The 19,875-nt window shown below is 42.1% G+C and overlaps 1 protein-coding gene across 2 annotated transcripts in view; it reads left to right on the top strand.

Annotated features, from left to right (window-relative positions):
• Positions 1–9,442, top strand: part of S1P (membrane-bound transcription factor site-1 protease) — a 66,538-nt gene extending 57,096 nt beyond the window's left edge. For both annotated transcript variants that reach the window (XM_077647986.1, XM_077647985.1), the window contains exon 24: positions 1,282–9,442. In XM_077647986.1, coding sequence (XP_077504112.1) covers positions 1,282–1,660 — 379 coding nt within the window. In that variant the 3' untranslated portion in view covers positions 1,661–9,442. The remainder of the gene's footprint in view (positions 1–1,281) is intronic.
• Positions 9,443–19,875: the final 10,433 nt, after the last annotated feature.

Genomic DNA, 19,875 nt, shown 5'->3' on the forward strand with positions numbered 1-19,875 from the left:
ATGCTGTTCCTGTGGCCTGCAGACCTATGCTTTCACCTTTGTTGGCATTGTTGTAACTGGTCTTGTGGTTGAAAGGTCATTAAAGAGAGCAGAATACCTCATTTGCACAGCTTGTCTTGCTGTCCATGGAGAAGTAGTAAAGTGCTCATTGTGGACAGCGTTAAGGTCTGAGGTCAGTGAAAATGTTTTCAAAAAAGGAAGAGTCTGTATGTCATGCAGTATTCCTGACTCAAGTTTCCTATGGTCAGCATACTGGTTGAAACAGTCTCAGTCTGTGGTTGCTAGAAGAAGGAAGTTGCAAGGCATTGCTTTTCAGTCTTGACAAAGACATGGTAATAATGTTCAGATATTACATAGTGAGGCCACGCTATGCACCTATCCTGCAGTTTTGCTGGCTCTTGAATTGGAATGTTTAATATGAAAGTTTGCAGGGCATTTTGTAAGCCTAGATACGCCAACTTCTTTATCATGAAAGCACTGTTTATTTCTGTACAAAGGAAATTATCTGTCACTCATTTAAATGTTGGATTGATAAAAAGCGGCTATTGGCTTGCATTCTCTCTCAGTGTATTAATGGTTTTTCGTGAGGTGCAGGGAGAAGGTTATCGCCATTTGTGAACCATTGTCTACTGGCAGAACAGCTTGAATGGAAACGTGGTTTGAATCCTAGTTTATGTCTTGCCTTCTACTGATAGTACTATGGAGTATTCCTTTTTTGCACCTTGTATAAGCAAGAGAAGAAAAGGGGGCCAAAAAACAACAAAAATAAAACGACAAGAAAACATAGTCTAGGTTTCAGGACAAGGGAAATCGAGTGTGTGACAGAAGCGTGCATAGTTGAGGTGGAACTTATGATGGGCAAGGAAGATGAATGCTGACCACAAGAGATAGGTTACTGTATATTTAAAAGTCTGAAGCCTAGAAGTCTGCCTATGATGGAACAAAAAGAGAGACAACAATGCTTATATTTTCTCTCTTAGAACAGTACCAATGTTGGTGCAGGGCTCTTAGGCACTGAATATCCTGCTTGGGAATGTTCATATGTAGACATGCTAGGCTAAGTGATGTGGACATGTTGGGCTATCGCTTGTCTACTGTATTTTGTTTGCATGGATGGCATCGCATGCCTCGGAATTCTTTGGTTTGAGTGTTTGCACTCTAAGTGGAAAGAACAGCAGCCTTGTTTCAGTAATACAGATTTGTGTGGCACTGGTTGAGCTGAAGTTGATTTAAGTTCGTTAGTATAAATACAGTCATTCGTTCCTTTTTGGTGCATTGCAGCATCCTTTGGAAGTCTCAGAAGCTACTCTCAGTTGAGCCGCTGCCCTTGGGAGCTGGTGCAGGAGGCATGGTTGACGTGGCTGACGAGCTGGCCTTCCCGGCCCTGAAACAGCGCTGGGGTGGCTGGGCTCTGCAGCCGGACGAGGATGACAGCAGACAGGCTGTGAGCGCCTCTGAGTATTTCTCTCCTGTGCGTCTGGCCCTGGAGCAGCGGCGCACAGTGCTTGGCTTTGGGGCACTCACGGCTGCAGTCTTTGGCTGGCTGCTGTACCGTCGATGCTGCCACAGAGCAGCCACTCGCAGAGCACAGGGCCGCAAGGGTCGTGCACGCCGGCGAATCCTTTCACTGCCCATTAGCAAGTTGCTTCGGGGGGTGTGATTAATAACCCTGTGGCAGCTGTTCTGCCTATCTTGGTGCACGAAAGTCATTTGTTGGTGTATAGTATATATCCATTTCCTTCCGAGCGTTCGTGCACTTATTACCACAAGGAACCTGAAACCAGTGTTTCGAGCTGTAGCAAGCAACAGTAAACTGGAATAGGGTGTTGCATCTATACTGAAGCAGACAATTAAATCTTGACTGCTACTTATTAGCTGAGCCCAAATCAATGCACTCAGTATTAAGAGAAAGCTTTTGCATTTCTGGTTCTCTTTTTAATTCATCTTTGCAACATTTGTGTCCTCTTGAGTGAATATGGGCACTAAACAAAAGTTAAACAATCTTGAAGTCACTCGCTAAATGCTTTCATTGTTCAATTTGACCTGCTTGAATGAAACCAGTGTTTTTTAGCAAAAGATTAGCAGTTCGGGAGAACATAGAAATTCCATACTGACTTCATTGCCTGTTACTTTGAGAAGCATTCAGTGTTTATGAACATTGATGCTCTAGCAAGCCTTTACTTTTGATATTGCTTACTGTATCTAAGCTGTAGTTTTATTACAGTTCACTGTGAAAGCATTTTTACTGTGTACATGATTTCTCATTTCCCTGCTTTTTGTGATATAATGCGCAAAGCTGAATTAGTTCCTTTCTTAGCTCTGCTGATAATTTCAAATTTATTTTCAAATCATATCTTTTGTTCGTATTACAATGATTTAAATCCTATGAAAGCCTGTATAAGTTATCCTGGCCATTTATCCTTAGTAAATTTGCTGAACAGCTTTATGTTTAAACTAAGACAGTGTGAAGTAAACCTTAAGGCTTCGTTCTAATCCAGATCAATGAACACTAGGCTGCTGAACAGCATAATGTAAACTAGTCCAAATCACTGGAAACAGTAAGGCTTTGTTCTGTGCCTGATCAACTCTATGATTTTGGTCATTACCATTTTGTTATCAGTGTCTTGAATGTGTGTTTTATGCAAGGCATTATAAGGTCACTTGTGATTGCACCGGCACATGGTGAGTGTTTGAACAGAAAGCATAGTAACAGCTTCGACAAATAAGGTAATTTATTGCTATTTAGAAAGGTCATAGTGAAAGAAAATTTTATGAACTATGTGAGGCATGAAGTTGGAACAAGAGACTAATGAGGAAAAGAAATACAAGAACTGCCAGTAAATTACTACTGTGCTGTTGACTGGATGAGTCATAAAACAGTGAGTCTAAGGTCCTGTAGGCTCATTTCATTCATTGTCAGAGACCCACAAGCTGCGTCCTTTCAAAAGGTGAAGCTGCATTCTTATTACAGTGGCTGCTTGGAGCAAACAGCAGCTATTATTTGTTTAAGAAATTAAATGCACAGTGTCCCACATAACTTGAGCTGAGATTCTTAAAAGCCGATTCAGTTTTGTCACTATCATGCTAACATGCCACTGCTGGAGTGACCTTGCACAAGCAGCAGTACCTTACATAATTAATTTGTAAAGACAACTTTTTAATCTCTGAACTACATAAGCTTTAAACCATGACAAGTCACCACCCATGGTACAATACTCGCATAATAGCAGCTTTGTTATGAAGAGTTTTTTGCGCACTCTGAACAGAACAGGAAATTTCAAGTTGTTTGCAGCTCCTGAATTCATTTTAAATGGCCTGTACCAGGCAGTGCTTGCTGATTGACTGTTTGCCATGATCCACTAAGCTGGCATAGTTGCAATTGCTATTTGTGCATGCAAGCAGCCCGAGTCTACTACGTCTAGGGTCTCCCAAACTATCCACACCACAGAAGAAACATTCAAAAAACAGGGTTATCTTTTCGAAACTTGTGCAGTTTTGAGCTTCTTTTGGTGCTGTACAACTTTTATTTAAAGCTTTCTTTTTATCTTGTGCTTTTTAGAAACTGGCTGCTTAGTAGTCTTTACCAATTAGAGAACACTACTCCTTGTCGCTCTGGGCAGCTGCCTGCATAGCTGCTTCAATTTCATAGCACCCAAGTGCACCAGGCTTTTTTCTGTAGTTTGGCTCAAATTAGAAGTAAGTCTCCATAATTTGACCCTATTAATTCAGAAATCTGGATAACTCGGACTGTCAGTGTGGCCTTATGGAAGTTTATGCTGCTGTAGGCCTGTCAGTTCAGACACAGTTGGGCTCACAACAGTTAATTATAACAAGCTCTCATCGGTGGCTGTGTTGAGATTTGATCAGCAGGGCAAGCTGTCATCCAAATAGCCCTCCTTTAGCCAGAATCACATGGTGCACTTTTGCCCATGCAGCTCTGACGTGCATGTAATGGCCAACAACCATGTAAGTCTGTGGTGCAAGAAGCTCGTTAATTCGGACACAGTTGGGCTCACACACAGTGTACACAAATGTGTATGCAGTGTGCTTGCAGTACTGTGAAACTGTAATAAATTGTCATTGCTTCAGTTTTTATCTCAAAAGTAGACAGCTGTTGCGCACGTTTCCACCAAATGAATTTAATGAAGTTATATGATGCGAACAGCTTTTGGGAGCTATGGGGCCATGCAGTGATTCGATTTTTTGATAATTTGGACATATTTTTGGCCCCTTAGAGTCCAAATTAATGACATTTTTCTGCATGTGGGATATGTGCATGCACAAACTCTAGGACATATGCCAATATGCTTTGGCATTGCAAGGCTGTTTCATTGGAAGGTCAACATGCAGTCTGCATATTTTAATAGCACTAATCATATAAAGGGGTACTGAAGTGCAAAGAAAAGATGAGACATGTAGAAAGGCACACACGACAAGCTCTTGTTGCCTTTCTGCATGTCACATTTTTTTTTTTTGCTACAGTACCCATCATGAACCATTACCAACACTTACTATGCTTTCCACCCTACTCATTAGGCCAGATTTGTCATACACTACGCGGACAAAAGGGAACATATATGTGGTGTGTAGTTTACGCTTGTTAGAAACAGATTGAAACTAGAGGAAGAGTAGTGGCTGTAAGTTCTGTCATTGGAAGGTTCCATCATTGTCCCGCTTTGAGGTGGACAGTAAATTTCTAACCATCTTGATGCTGTGGGTGCAAGATGTTTTATTTATCAACAAATACCATAGTTACTAGTGTAATGAACCCACCCACCCCTCTTTTGTCATTGAGAATTCTTTTTTTTTCTAACCTCACGTAAAAAACGCGCACCCTATGTTCAGGGCCGGTGTTCAGCATGTTTGCGTTGCGTCGCCATTAATTATTGGTGCCGTCAACTATATTACGAAATCAACGGATCGCGCTGTGATACAACAAACACCTTCTGAAAAGAACAATGCCAAACACCGGTGACACGAATGCGGGTGATGCAGTGACACAACTTGTTGACCCCGCGCTTTTGTTGATAGAGGGACATACAAGCAAGCAAGCAAGTGGGTGGGCACGTGCATGGATAGATGGACGTATGATATGAAATTTAAACTGACAAAGAAAAAGACTGGCAAGATTTTTTTTTTTCCCCGCATAGTGAACCCTTCCCACAAATTGATGTCACTTCTTCTGGGAAAAGAGGTGGGATCGTTACACGGGTAAATACAGTGTAGCCACTGTCATTAATTTTCTGCTTATCAGGATATTCTGTGCTTTTAAAGCAGAGGGTCACGAGGCTGTGGGTTTGGAGATCTTCACAGACATAAAGCTTGTTATAATTTTTTTTTTTACTATTGTGCGCATACTAGAATATTGTTTTATTCTGCTGAAAAGTTTACTATTAACATTACTTTGAATCCTGAACGGATCCCGCCGCACTTTTATTTTTCCATCAGCATGCCCGAATAGAAAAGCAACACATGCCTTTGCGAAACCACTTCCACCTTCCTTCTGAAGATAACTCTTTGCCAAATTCAATGAAGTATGCTTGATGCAAAGGTGGCTATATGGTGGTTCCTACAATGACTTACAGTGGTTAGATTGCACAGTAAAGCTGCTCTTTTGTTTAACCACTCAGGGATTTCTGCGGAAAGTTTCCTTTGCGGTGCCTGAATTTGTTTACATCTCAATAAAGGTATTTTGACACAAATGCAATGAATGGGAGCTATCGGAAAACAGTCTGTAATGTGTCTGATGGGTAATAAGGACATGTTCAGTGCACAGATTACCTCCAGAAATTGGCTGCTTTTAGATTGTGATTTGTTGGAATGGTCTGCAAAGGTCTGCTTTTGAGGAAACATTTTCAAAAGTAAATTATGCGCTGTTATGAGCAACATATCTTTTATCACAGTGGTAAATGTGCGCAGCTTGCATCAACTTGTTTCAGCACATAAACAGTGCATTGTGCGGTGGTGACACTTAGTTGTGCCTGCTGGGCTTGAAATAACTTTTGGGAAGGTGTCAAGTGGTGAACCAGTGTCCACATGTCGGGACATGCTCGTTGAAAAGCTGGTCTGAGCCAAAGAGATAGACAAATTCCACCATTGCACTACATCCTTCACATGCTCCAGGCAAGTGGGACAGGAGCTGGGCTGGTCTTCCCATCATCATTTTCCATGCGTAATGGAAGGCACTTTCTGAAGTCAGTTACCGTAAAAGCCGGAATATAGGTCAAACTTTTTTTCAAAAAAACCATGGCGAAAAGTAGACCCCCGCCTTATATACCGCTCATTGGCAGAAAAACTACGGAAGTTTTGCAACAATGGGCGGCTGAAGTCAACAGCCTCCATCACCATCGCCATTAGCAGCAGCGCGGCGTGGTACCTCTATTTTGCGTTACCGTTGTTACAAAACTATTTTGGTTAAAGGCTGCTTTTTCACATTTTGTTTCAAAATGAGTGGAACCAGGCGGCAATTCACCGTCGCCTTCAAGAAAGACTCGACTGGGTAGGCGGAAGCTGACGGCAACCTGGCGGCACAGCGAAAATTTGGAGTATATCTGAAAAGAGCATTCGGTACTGGTGGAGGCAGAAGCTGCGTATTACAACTTGGAGCAAACAGAAGAAAACATCATTCCGTGGGCAGACCGCAGCGTATCCAGAATTGGAAGGAAAGGTTGCGCAGTTCATCCGGGAGCTGAGTGCAAGATCGCTGCCTGTGACTGCGAATGCATCCGCGTGAAAGCGGCAGAGATCACGGCACTGAGCGGCGAAAGAAGCGAGAGTATTCGCATGAGTACACATGCGCGTACCTCATTTGTTTTCGCCGCTTCGTGCCGTGATGATAAGGTGCTGACAAACACACGGGTCGATGAGCGCGCGATACTGTTAAAAAATTGGCCGGGTGTGCATATGAGCAGCATTTAAATGAAAATAAATGCTGTCACCATTGTGCAACCTGTTGAGCCCGCATTTGTTTCAAGGTAAAGGTGACTTTCGGTACTTTTTTCATTGAAAAAGATTTTTTTCATTTTCAGAATTGGTTAGTTGGGAGGTCGACCTATATTCCGGTTTTTACAGTACATGTTTTCCACAGAGTATAAACCTTTGCAATCCTTTGGTAGCATAGATTGTATTATTACCTGAAGGGATCAGAAGTCTAATGCTCATGTGGTAAGAACTTCCTGTGACAGGTGACAGCAGTTGACCTTGTGCTGGTGCAGCTTATTGGTTCTTCTTTGGAAGGCTCCAAAAAGAATAATACTGCGTCGTGAAGTTGATTTTTCTATCGTGGTTGAGTGGTGCCACTTTCTCTCAGATGCTATGGGGCAGAGCTTCATTTTTGCAGGTTTGCAATATCTTTTCATCACACCTAGCAGTAGATCCTTATATGTTGCAAACTGTTACTAAGACAAATGCTATCGGCACACAGCACTGTTGTGAACTCATGCAGAACAACTGTTGGTTGCGTGTGTAAATTAGTCGATACTGAAGGAGTTCAGATCCTTTAGCTCCAAGCACCCTGCTTTGTTACCGTGTTTTGTTCTATAGTTCTAGACATATTCTGACTCTGCAAGTTTGGCAGGAAGAGAAGACAAAGCTCTTAGAAATGCTGGTTTACGTTAGTGGCATGACACATTTAGTAGAATGGAGGTCTAAGTTGTTTTGACAATGTTCGCAATGGTGCTTCACCTGCTTTTGACCAAGCAATCGCCTGCGGCATGCTGTTGTACTTGCAAATATCGTGCTGATGGAAATCAAATGATTCAGTTTTTACTATCACCATGCTGACATCACTGCTCTGGGTTGTCTTTTGGACTGTCTCTGATTTTTAGTATTTCTAACCTCGGTCACATCTTTCTTCTGCACATTTATGTCTTTCACTATGCTTCCTTGCATTTCTTGGTATGAAAAGTACCTTGCTGCATGTAGCTTGTGCGGAAAATTTGGTTGGCCTTTCAGAAGCAAGGGTCAAAAGAGCCAAGGAAGCTTAAAAAGAAAAAATTGTTGTCCGTATACCAGCTTTGGAATGCCTGCTTTATACTATCACATTTATTGTCCCTTGATGTTTCTTTTTAGAGGTTGACCTTGAGGTGCTTTAAGGTTTGGGTTACTGGAAAAAGAGCTTATCGTAAAGTTTGGTCACTGGGTGCAGGTAGTTAATGTTGTGTTTGGTCATGCTTAGTTTAAATGATATGAAATGCAATTTTGGGGGGCTCTTATAGCTCATTTAATGCAAAAGGTTCTGGTACTTTGCTAACAAAATTGTTCCTTTCTAGTTGCAGCTCTCTGTTGCTGTATTTTTTTCACTGTCTACCTCTGTGCTGGCTTGAATTTCAGTAGCAGCTTTGCAATTTCAGGATTGCACTTTTGTCCTTTTATTTGTTTATAGGTACAGACTCAACCGTAATACGGAGCACAGTTCAGTGCTCTGCCCTCTTCACACATTTATTTGGAGAAAAAGAAGTTTTGCTGCATTTATGTGCAAGCACACCAATGACACTTAGTACTTGCATAAACATGAATGAAAAACCTCGTTTTTGCTTGGTAAAACATGAGATGAGTTTGGTTGCTGAAGCATGCTCAGTATTGTTTCAGCCGTACCTATATATTCATGTGATTTTTACTGATAGCTTTATTATCTGCATAGCCAGGCAAAAATTCTGTTTATCACCCCACAGCTTTGTGAACATAACCACCCGTGCTATGTTATGTCGCCTGTATGTGAGAGGGTGTATATGCTATTACTGTTGGTCAGTTGTAACAAAGTACACTGAAGTGCCTTCCTTGCAGCTGCTTCACTTGAAGACTTGGACTATGTTGTCCTTCATGTTTGTGTAGTGTGCCTGTAATCTCTCTCAAACTTTACCGAGGTGAGCCACCAACTACAAGTGGTGGTCGCTTGTGCTTAGCCCCCATGCTTCTAGTGATAGCAGCTATCTACTGTCTTCACCTTGGTGACTGGGATGCTTCTCGATTAACCCCTTCTGGAAGACTAACAAGACTCTCAGTAATGGACTGACCTGATGCCGCACTGGGCCCGACAACTCTGTCATGTCTTCTGCAGGTGGTTTCAGAAGACAGTGTGGCAAAAGACGTTGAGCCACTTTTGAGGAAAGGTGGTGCTGTGGTGCGTGACCCGGTTGAACATGCTGAAAATGGCCATCACCGAATTGACTGGTCTACTGTGCCTCAAACTTTCCGGCGCATCTCCGATCAACACCAAGCAGGACACTTTGTGCCTGATATGGCCATTGATGACTCCGTAAATCATGTTCATGTTGAGGTTCATGTCAGTGTGAACTTGCATCAACCACATGTGGAACTGTGACTGTGCGGTTATTTAAAAACTTATTTATGTTAACAGTATAATATGTGCATTCTTTGAGACAAGTCTGTGTGTCTGGCAGTGGCCCACTTTGACAGAAAATAAAAGCTATTCCTTTTTTTATGCACAGTGTTTGACTTTTTCCTTTAGCTCATTAGCTGTATGTTGGCAGGAGCTGTGTTAGCTCGCTAGCTATACTAGCAGTGTGGCACCGAATTAATAAGGATCTCTTGAGTTAGCCGACGATGGCGCTGAAAATGCAGAGCCATGCAGCGCTTCTGAAAGGTGAAAATCCGCAGTGTGCATAAAAAGGACAAAGACAGTTCAAGGATAAGAACAAAGAGGGTGCCATGACTCAGCTGAACTTGTTGGGTTAATTGGTCCATAGTTTCTTTCTAAAGGCAAACTGCACAAACTTTCAACTACCAGAGTTTTTTTAATATTTGCACCTGTCCTGTCTGCTTCATCTTCCACTGTTTTCATTTTGTTTGTGCAGTTTTCCTTCAGAAAGAAGCACGCTATGATATTCTATTCATGTACAGTCTTGAACAAGCTCAAGCTGCTCCCTTGGCCCATTCTGGAGGGCTCCAAGCACCAACCTAGTGTATGGGCATAGTGTCATAGTTTCGTTCCATGAACACAGCCATCTTTAACTGTGAAGGTCACCATGCCACATAACGCACAGTATTACAGCCAATTTAAAAAACAGCAAATGTAGTTTGCAACCTTGTTTTATCTGTTTGAATCTGTTAATGTCGCTCTAGCTGAATACAGAAGTTAGATCATTTTGCTATAACAAAGAATTTTACAAAATTCCTTACAGAAGATGCAGTTTTCAGCAGACCTGACTGATGAGCAGTGCTTCAAGAGGCTACTCGGCCTCTTTAAGGCATGACTTGTCAAAGGCCACACAAGGTAAAACTTTCAGAAACCTGCACAAGAGCTATTGCTGCAGTGGTGCTGCTTAGGTGGGGCAGGATGCTTAAGAACCATGAGAGCTCTTAGGTTGTTATCTTTTGCAAAAGCACATAATTAAAGGAGAATAGCACCATATTTTTGGTTGAATATTTTCTTTTGTAATGAAGTGCAAGACATAGTATTCATGAATCACTACGTGGTATTTGCCTATAACCACTAAATAATGTATAGGTTAGTCTCGTCTCACCTGTTCCGGTTTCAACAGCTGAGCGTTGGTTATGACGTCAGGGGTCAGTAATGTAAGCAATGAAAAAAACTTATGACCACTGATTTATCATTTTAATTCACTTGCACACTAAAGGCTGCCTGTTTCCATAGCCAGAATCTTGAGTGAAAAAGCAATGATTATGGTGCAGTTTTCTTTATGCCTCTCGTGACCTATACTGACCTTTGACGTCATAGCCATTGCTTGGCTGTTGAAACCAAAACCGACACTATTTAGCGGTTGTATACTAATACCAAGTGGTGACCCATGTATAGTAATGCCTTGCGCATCATTGCAAAGAAGAAAACGACCAAAATTTGGCGTCTACACTCCTTTAGGCCTTCTCGGATAGCTAGAATTTACCAGGCCTACCTACATCGCCCTGATGTAAATAAAAACAGCTTGACCTGACTTAACCGTGTCGAGGCACTGTAGACTTGCATTATTCTCACTGGCTTACAAATTAAGCACCCTTCCCTGAAATGGTTACTGATCTCTTGTAACATGATTTACTAACAGCCCTCACTTTAGTGGTTCACTTTGCAGGTTGCTCTTCTGTTCTGTGTTGAGCGGCCCTATGGACAATCTGTGATGGTTCAAGTGTATTTTTCAAGCTTGTTACTTGGCCACCTTCAGCAAAGAGATGTAATAATAATAAAAAAAGGAAACATAATAGTTGATGGCACTAAAGTTTGTGCTGCTTTAGCCTACTAAGATATTGTATATTTACTGGCCAAAGTAAAAAGATGAAAAGACGTTTCGGGAGCACTACGGCTCCCTTGTTCACTATGAAGCAATCGGCGCACGAATCAAGTAAAGATATTAACAACAGAAAAGAACACATCAGCACGGCAGAATCTTGAGTCCCTTATCATACAGACATCGTCTAACACATTAAACAGGAACGACGGAACTCTACATCCTATCTATGCTAAATCATTAAAAAAGCTATTGGGTGCTACAAAAGAACGGATCCGTGCGCCGATTGCTTCATAGTGAACAAGGGAGCCGTAGTGCTCCCGAAACGTTTTTTCATCTTTTTACTTTGGCCAGTGACCAGCAATCTGCATCACCATGATTCCTGACCAGACGGTATGCCGTCAAACCCTCGACTACATTGTATATTTAAGTTAGTTTAAAGACGGGAATATTTTGCATTAAAATATTGTGCACAGACAATCTGTAGTTCGTGCTTTACATTCTTCAACATTGTCCTAACTCCCAAATTATGATGCTAGCTCCTCTCCTTTCAGGACCAGATTCGCTCACTCGTTGCTTAAAGGCCAACTGCAATGAAATTTTACTTTGGCTAGAATGCATGCACTAAACGGGTAGCACACATGGAAGTGGCCCCAGGGCACTGTCCCAGAAGCTTTGAATTGAGGGCATGATTTGGGCACAATGTATTCAATATTTGCTGCATTAGTCATACATACTCGGTGCAGGTGTTCAAAACAATTATTACCAAGTAAACTATGTGCACCACCATTCAAGAAATGCTTTTGGCACAAAATTTTCTTTGCAAGCAGTGATTGCTAACTATTCAATGTTTTGGCCATAGTCCAATAGATCAGACCCCCTTCCTTTTATGTTTGGTTATTTATTGCGCTCACAAAAATGACCACAGCTGCCTTAGAATCCTATGTTATGCATATTAAGCTATTAATGCCCAGCATTCCTCAGGATTGGTAGCTTAAATATATTTTTTTTCTCACATACTACACCAGTTGTGATTTTCCTGTTGCCATCTGTTGTAAGAGAAAGTATTTTGAATTTCTTGACATAAAAAAACGTTGACTGCTCCTTTCACTTTTTCAGTAAAAATACCCATTGAATTCAGCCAGTTGACAAGCCGTTGCATATTGACAAAGGTAGGCGACGAGTGATATCTAGCATGACGTCACAAGAATCTTATTTCAATTAGCTCAGAAGAGAAGCTGAATTTGCATCTTCATGCCTAGCATTGCTTTGTGAAAGTAATTAAAAATTTATAGATGATTACTATAGCCAGTAATGCGAAGTTCGAGGGCAGCTCTTCACATATTTTAGTTTTGCCACCCTTCGGGATCTTCCCGTGGCAGCCGCCTTCTAGCTGTCCATTCCTCTGCTTTTGCCATGGCAGGTGGCATTCTGCTCTGCTACTAACTGTCACCTGTCAGGTGACGTGTTAAACCAACTATGCCAACATGTAGTGGTACTGCAGGTCGCGTGTCATGCTGCTCACCACCCTGCGGGATTTTCCTGTGGTGTTTCTTTCTTGGACAATCGGTTATGTCAATGACTACAACGCAGAAGCCAAGAACGGGCGCATAAGAGCTGCGCTCTGAAAGAAAAAAAAAAAGTAACTCCTCAAGAGAAACTCCTAAGTGTGCTGCAGCAAATAAAGCCAATTTTTTTATGAGACCATATTTGTTCCCTTATGCACTGTAAATTATTCCCGAAGTTTTAAGTTGCTTAACAACTGCAGGTAAAATTTTGTTCAACAAAGGGTTAAGAGGGGGCAAAAGCTCTACAAAGGAAAAGGACAAAGAAAGACTGAGGCGAATGAGTGTGCATCTATTTTTGCCCTCTTCACTTATTTTGTTTGATACAACACTTGACTGCATTTTTTTTTATGGTCAGGGTTGTAAATTTTTGCGTACAAAACTGCGATTATACAGAAATTTGTTAATCTAAGGAAAAAATGACAATATGACAGGGCTGCACGACTATGGCTTACATCACACATTGAATGAAGCAAAGAGTTCGCCTCAAAGTACAAAGCTGCAGTATGCAATTATACTGTAGCAGCAAAAAAGCAGGAAGCAGGTAAACATATACTGTTGAAATAATGGTAAACTTGGTTGTTATCAGCCCACCAGATGTCCACCTTCACAGTAGTGCTCGAAATAAAAGGTTGTTGAAAATTACATAAGCACTGTTGGTTCGGGAAACCAAGACCAAGTACACAAGCGAGCAGCTGTTTGCAGGGAAACATTTATTAGGCATTCTTAACAGGAAATACATTAAAAAATACTGTACAATGTCTGCAGTAAACCAATCTTCTCATTTTAGCCTGCTGCACAGCAATACATGCCTTCTTTTTTTCTGCCACGCAGGAGGGTGCAAACCTGGTTGTTGCATGACAGCTACTTGCAACCAGACTTGCACATAATGCATTATAAGCAATTTTCTGCTTTAAATATATTACATTTTCTATGAATTTTGAAATGCACTGATTACTTTTACTTTTTGCAAGGAGTAATGTTCTCGATAATCTAGTGATTTTTTTCAGTAATCAGTTACTTTCTATTCAAAAAACAAGTACTCCCTTTGGTATAACTTCGAGAATTTAAACTTGGTAGCAAACAGTAGTGCTAGCGCAGAATATTCCTTCGCAATAAAAGGAAAACAGATGGCACAACAGAATTTCACAGTTAGTGAGCTCAAGCTTTGTCCCCTCATAGTGTGAACAACAAAAAAGCGCGGTGCTTTGCATAACTACGAACAGGTGTGCAAGGCCTTTGTGCATTACAACTCCACCCTTCCCTCCAGCACATACACCGAGAAAGTCTTCGGTGTCATGGTGATATTTTCAAGTCAACATCTAGTCATCCATCTCTCAATTTAACTCATAAAATAGACACACTATGTCTTTTTTCATAAATTTTAGCACTCGCCACATGGAAATTGTGGTGAGCAGACAATAGCCTTGTAGTTTCAGAATTAGAAGCATATAGTTTCGGAGTGTGCACAGGCGCTACTAAATGCAAGCGAAGAATAAAAAAGAAGAATAGTTAGAAAACTATGATTCAGCATCAGATCGACCAAGGCAACGGACGGCTGTCAGCAGCGGCGCTAGTATAATGCATGCAACCAGCTGACATGCTTCTCATTGGAGTGAATTAAGTCACCGAGTTTCATGAAAGATGTATCTTTAAATTTACATTAAGGCGAGATGTTTACAGCTCATTATTATTAGAGGTGCCTTATAAATAAAACAAGGTTGATTGGCACAAGTATATATTGTGGATCGAATTAAAAAGGGGGATGGGAGTGAAAGGCGAGTTGAACTGCACCTGTGTCGAGTACAGGCACAGTGTCTCTTGATAGTGTAAAATTCTTTTTATCTGCCATCAGAAAAGCTAAGACCGTTTCTTATTCTACTTCTTTAGAGCTTGTATTTGCATTGCAGTAGTGTGCATCTGATAAGGTCACCAGGAAACAAAGCGCATCAGGGCTGCTATGCACTTCGCAAAGTGTACAGCAGCGTCGTCTTGTTGCTGAAAGGCATCTGCGATTTTCTTAATGGCTGCCGTTCTTTTCAGCATCGTGTCGCCTGCGTAGGCCGATGATTTGCAGGCCTTTAAGAGCTGCTGCGTGCGACTGCTGGAGGATTAGGTACTCCATTCCTGCCACCAGGAGGCTCGACTGCTCTCTTCATGTCAAAGAATTTGGAATCTTTCTCGTAAGGCGGACGTGAAAAATACACCAAAATACTTGCGGCCTGTTGGTATCTACGGTGCTAATGTTGCGATGTGTTTGAAGGCTGAGCACTATAAAAAAAAGGGGGGGGGGGAGCTTGTCCTTAACAGAAAGTAAGTATGCTGTATCGAATGTGCACTACTTAAACACAAGGCAAAAGCTATAGTCGGATACAACTCAAGAATGAAGCAGCAAATTCTTCTCAAAGTAGCCCCTCCAGCCAATCACTTCGGTCGATCAATTTACCCCCATTACCAATTCTCCGTTTCCCCCTTGACCGATCCCCTTGGACCATGGTAGCATGAAATCGCAGGGGTTGGCAGATGAATGGGGAACAACCACTGTTTAATCGAATTAACCGCGCTGTCATGAAAAGCAGTCGACGCCATTGGCTGGAGCCGTCTTTGAGGGGTATATCTGCCGCTTCGTTCTTGAGTTGCTTCTGACTATAGCACCACAACGCTCGACAAGTAGCTGCACACGTTGGCAGGAAGGAAAGACAACCTATTTTTCCACCTTAAAGAAGGTGGAAAAGTTTGTTGTCTTTATTTAAAACATGCATGCAGTTGGCACTTTTGAAGACATTCGGGGCAAAATGGATTATATTTTTAATGAGTAACAGCCTGGTGTGTTTTGATGTGTGGATAGTGAGACCACAGTAATCTTACTGCTTCAGGTTCCTCGCCAAAAGCTTTGGTGAATGTTGCAAAATTCGGCAAGTAGATCACCCATTGGGAACGGTCACAAGCGTTCACAGCAGCTGTCAATGCGGAACTACAGCCACTTAAGCAGACCGTCTTTCGCACTTGTTCGCGCTATATGTATTTCGACTCAACCACAAACAAAAAGTTTTGCTGCTAATGCATTGAGAGTTACGGCTAAGGATCCAGCACGGAATCCGAAGCACCCACTGTGATCCGAAGTGTGAAAAGGCCTCCTGGCCATATCGTAAATCACTGCTTGCGGATTGAAGCGGAGCAGTGGAAATCAGTGACGTTAAGGTCACGTCATGCTGGTCCACAAGAGCACATTGCGATGTGGTTCATCGTGTGAATCCACCTTTCGGGAGCAAACTGCTTTCCCGCGTCATGATGCCAAAATTAGCGCTGCGGTCAGAGCCCTGCCCACTAAAGTTACTCTAACCATGCTAGGGTCAGTGAAAAAATCTTACCCAGCCACAGTGAGAAATTTATCAGTGCAGCACCTATCTAGCGCTGCTGCTGTGGCGGGAGTGTCATGTGCTACTCGGGCCCATCTGAAACAGCTGCTTTTCTTGCTGAAATAAGATTTTGCATTCCGATTGTTTATTGAAATAGACATTGAAATGATTATATATTTGTCACATCAGCACAAGGGTAGAGAGAGAAATACTTTATTACAACAGCTAACCCACGAAACACAAGAAGGGCTACGCAATGTGTAACAAACATCTACAAAAGTATACAGTAATGTCTAGAAGAAATTTATTTTCATATGTTCTGTAGAAAATGAGGCAAAAAGAGCTGTTAATATGCCTGCTAATGTTCTGCGAAAAAAGATCTAGAAAACTTCGTAAGAACTCGTTAAAAACATATTTAGACATTTTTATTTTTTGGAAATGGCTCATGGAGCCTATAGACTCAAGATCAGTATGCTATATATTTAGAACCCTCTAAAATCAACCAGGGGGATCCCAGTAAAAAAAACAAAAACAAATGGGTTCCGTTGGAAAATTTCCAGTTGAAACCAATGGGTCGAAAACCAAATGTGTTTTCGGCACCCATTGGGCTCGACCAATTGAGCCCAACTGGTGCTTCCAATTAGAAATAATTGCATGGCCCACCAATTGAACTCAATTGGCATACCTTCCCAATGGGCTCTGGGACTCTATTGGATGTCCCAAACATCCACAGGACATCCAAGGAAGTTTCAGTGCCCATTGGGTATTCAACTCAAATGGTTTGAATTGGTCAGCGAAAAAAAATTAGAATTGCATTGGAACTGATTGGCCTTTCTTCTATGACTACTGTGAGACTACTACCAACATTTCTACAAGGGAACTGAAATTATAAATACATATCGTTATGAAAATCAAGAGAGACCAACAAGCGTGCATTACACACATAAAGTCAAACACTATACCAACTCAAGTTCTCAACGTATATCCACAGAGCACACTTTTGCAGTCACTTATGTATACCATCTAGCTGAAGCCAATGGCGGGTGAACATATTAAGCGAAGTTATCTTATTTAAGAATGCCCGCAGTGGTGGTGGAAGTGATGAAAAGAATTCAAGAGATTAAGCTGCTATTATCTGTTTTACAAGAACCTAATTAGCCTAGTGTTCTGTTTTATAGCCAGTAAATATATATACAGAATTACAGACATCATTGACTTACACACGGATTTTACAATTGGATCGCCCAGTTGAAACCAACTGGAGCTTCCAGTTGGGAGATCAGCTGCCAATTGGTTTTCTTGGTTCCAACTGGAAGCCCCAAATTGGTTTCTTCAAATGGTTCCAGTTGGCTGATACAACTGGGAGTGCCAAAATCAATTGGAACCTCACAAACCAGTTGGGTAATCCAGTTGGAAACGCAGAACCAATTGGAATTCCCAACTGGAACTAGGGGAACCAAATGGACTACCCAGTTGGATTCATATGAGCCCAACTGGCGCTGACCAATTGGGTCCAACTGGTTCCAGTTGGAATCGAATGGTATGCCCAACTGGACCCATTGGTTTTTTTTTACTGGGCTATTTCATTAGGTATGGTGCTCATGCTTTTTTTATAGCTGCAGATTTTGTTTGCTCAGATATGTGCAGTATAGGTTGAACTGCAAAGGGCAGGCAGCTGCCCTTTGCAGCTTATATAAATACACATGCGAATGAGGCAAGAAAACCCACTTCATCAGTCTCTGCCATAGTTTATTATATAAGTGTGCAATAAAAAAAAACTAAATTGCCTGGCGTTAAAACTGGAAGTAGCAGGATGCTTGTTTTGCAGGGGACGCCGTCCAAACTTCTCTTACACTTAAGTTTCATACCTGCATATGTTTCCAAGTAAACTTCTTGTCAGAGAAATTTTTAAAACGTTGCGTGGAAAACGTATATTTAGAGAAGTTTTCAAAACGTTTGTGAGTAAATCTCTTTTGTCGTATGGTTTTAGAACGTTTGTGAATAACCCTCTTTTTTGTCAGTATGTTTTTAAAACATCTGTGGATAAATTTCCGTTGCTGAGATGTTTTTTAAGCATTTCAATCTAGAGTTAGACGCTGCTATAGATGTTCGGAGTTGTTTGAAGACGTTTTATACAAGTTATGTGTTTCATGGGAGCGTAGATGGCACGCATCTGCACTCAAACTCCCGAATATATCTCGTTTTTATCAAGTATTGTGCAACAACGTTGCACAGCTCCTTGGATTTACACAGAGATGCCTCAGTGACTGTAACACAAAACGATGTGAGCACCTCTGTGGCCTCGGTCATTCACTGCAGAGACTGCAGAAAAAAGAAGAAAACATACGCGACAAGAGGAGTAATCGAAGCCCACGAAATTCACAAACACCAAGACAAACGCGTAAGTATGGAGGAAAAGCACCGCCTCAATAGCACTATCCGAGAGGGAATACATGACGAAATGCGCACAGTCCTTCATAAGTGCCACACGCAGGGTTCTTGTCAATGTTTTTTTTTTGTTGAGATTGTTTGCCACAACTAGTCTATAGTGGCAAAGTCTCGATAAAATCAGTTGGAAGTCAATGCCTTAATTAATTGTTTGTGTTCTTTTACATAGAGTTCCTTGGGTAACATTTAGAACATCTTTTCACGTCCGCGCGCTTTAGAGCCGGAAAGCCGTACGTCAAAAATGATCGCCGTTCTGCCGTTATCCCATGGAGGCTCGCCTGGCCACATTTGCCGTTACCGTGTTCATTGGACGCTGGTGCTAAAAAAAACTCTAACGTAACACGTAGCAACTGTGCTTTAAAGGAGTATAGACACCAAGATTTTGGGTGCGTGTTTTCTTGTTTGTAATGATGCGTAAGGCATTATTATACTTCTATTACCACCTGGTATTCTCCTACAGCAGCTAAATAATGTGGAAAATTGGTTGTTGTGAAAAGGAAATAGCGCATGCAGTATATCTGTCTCACGTCTCGGCGGACACCTGAACCGAGCAGTAAGGTAAAGGAGGGACTGAGAGAAGAAAGAGGTGCCGTAGTGAAGGGCTCCGGAGTAATTTCGACCACCTGGGCGCTACGCGGCGCCCTTGTGCTGTGCGATGCTGCAGTGCACGTTAAAGATCCAGAAATTGGAAAATTGGTTTTTAAGGAAAGGAAATGGCGCGGTATGTGTCGAACATATCGGCGGACACCTAGCTGAACCGCACCGCAAGGGAAGGGATTAAGGAACAGCAGACAGGCGCCTTAGCGCTTCGCCTCCATCGAAGAGGCGGTTGCGTTTCGATGGAGGCGAAGCGCTAAGGCACCCGTGTACTGTGCGATGTCAGTGCACGTTAAAGATCCCCAGGTGGTCGAAATTATTCCGGAGCCCTCCACTGCGGCACATCTTAATTCCTTTCTTCTTTCTACTCCCTCCTTTAATTATCCCTTCCCTTACGGTGCGGTTCAGGTATCCGCGTTAATGATCCCCAGGTGGTCCAAATTATTCCGGAGCTCTCCACTACGTCACCTCTTTCTTCCTTCCTTCTTTCACTCCCTCCTTTATCCCTACCTTTACGGCGTGGTTCAGGTGTCAGCCGGGTACTGGGCCATTTCCTTCCCCCAAAAACCAATTTTCATTTTTGATCTTTAACGTGCACTGACATCGCACAGCACACGGGCGCCTTTGCGTTTAGCCTCTATGAAACCGGCCGCCGTGGTCGGGTTCGAACCCGGGTACACCGGCGGCTCAGTTGCCGAGCGCCAA

This window comes from Amblyomma americanum, chromosome 1 (genome assembly GCF_052857255.1).
Source record: "Amblyomma americanum isolate KBUSLIRL-KWMA chromosome 1, ASM5285725v1, whole genome shotgun sequence".
Classification (NCBI taxonomy): Eukaryota; Metazoa; Arthropoda; class Arachnida; order Ixodida; family Ixodidae; genus Amblyomma; species Amblyomma americanum.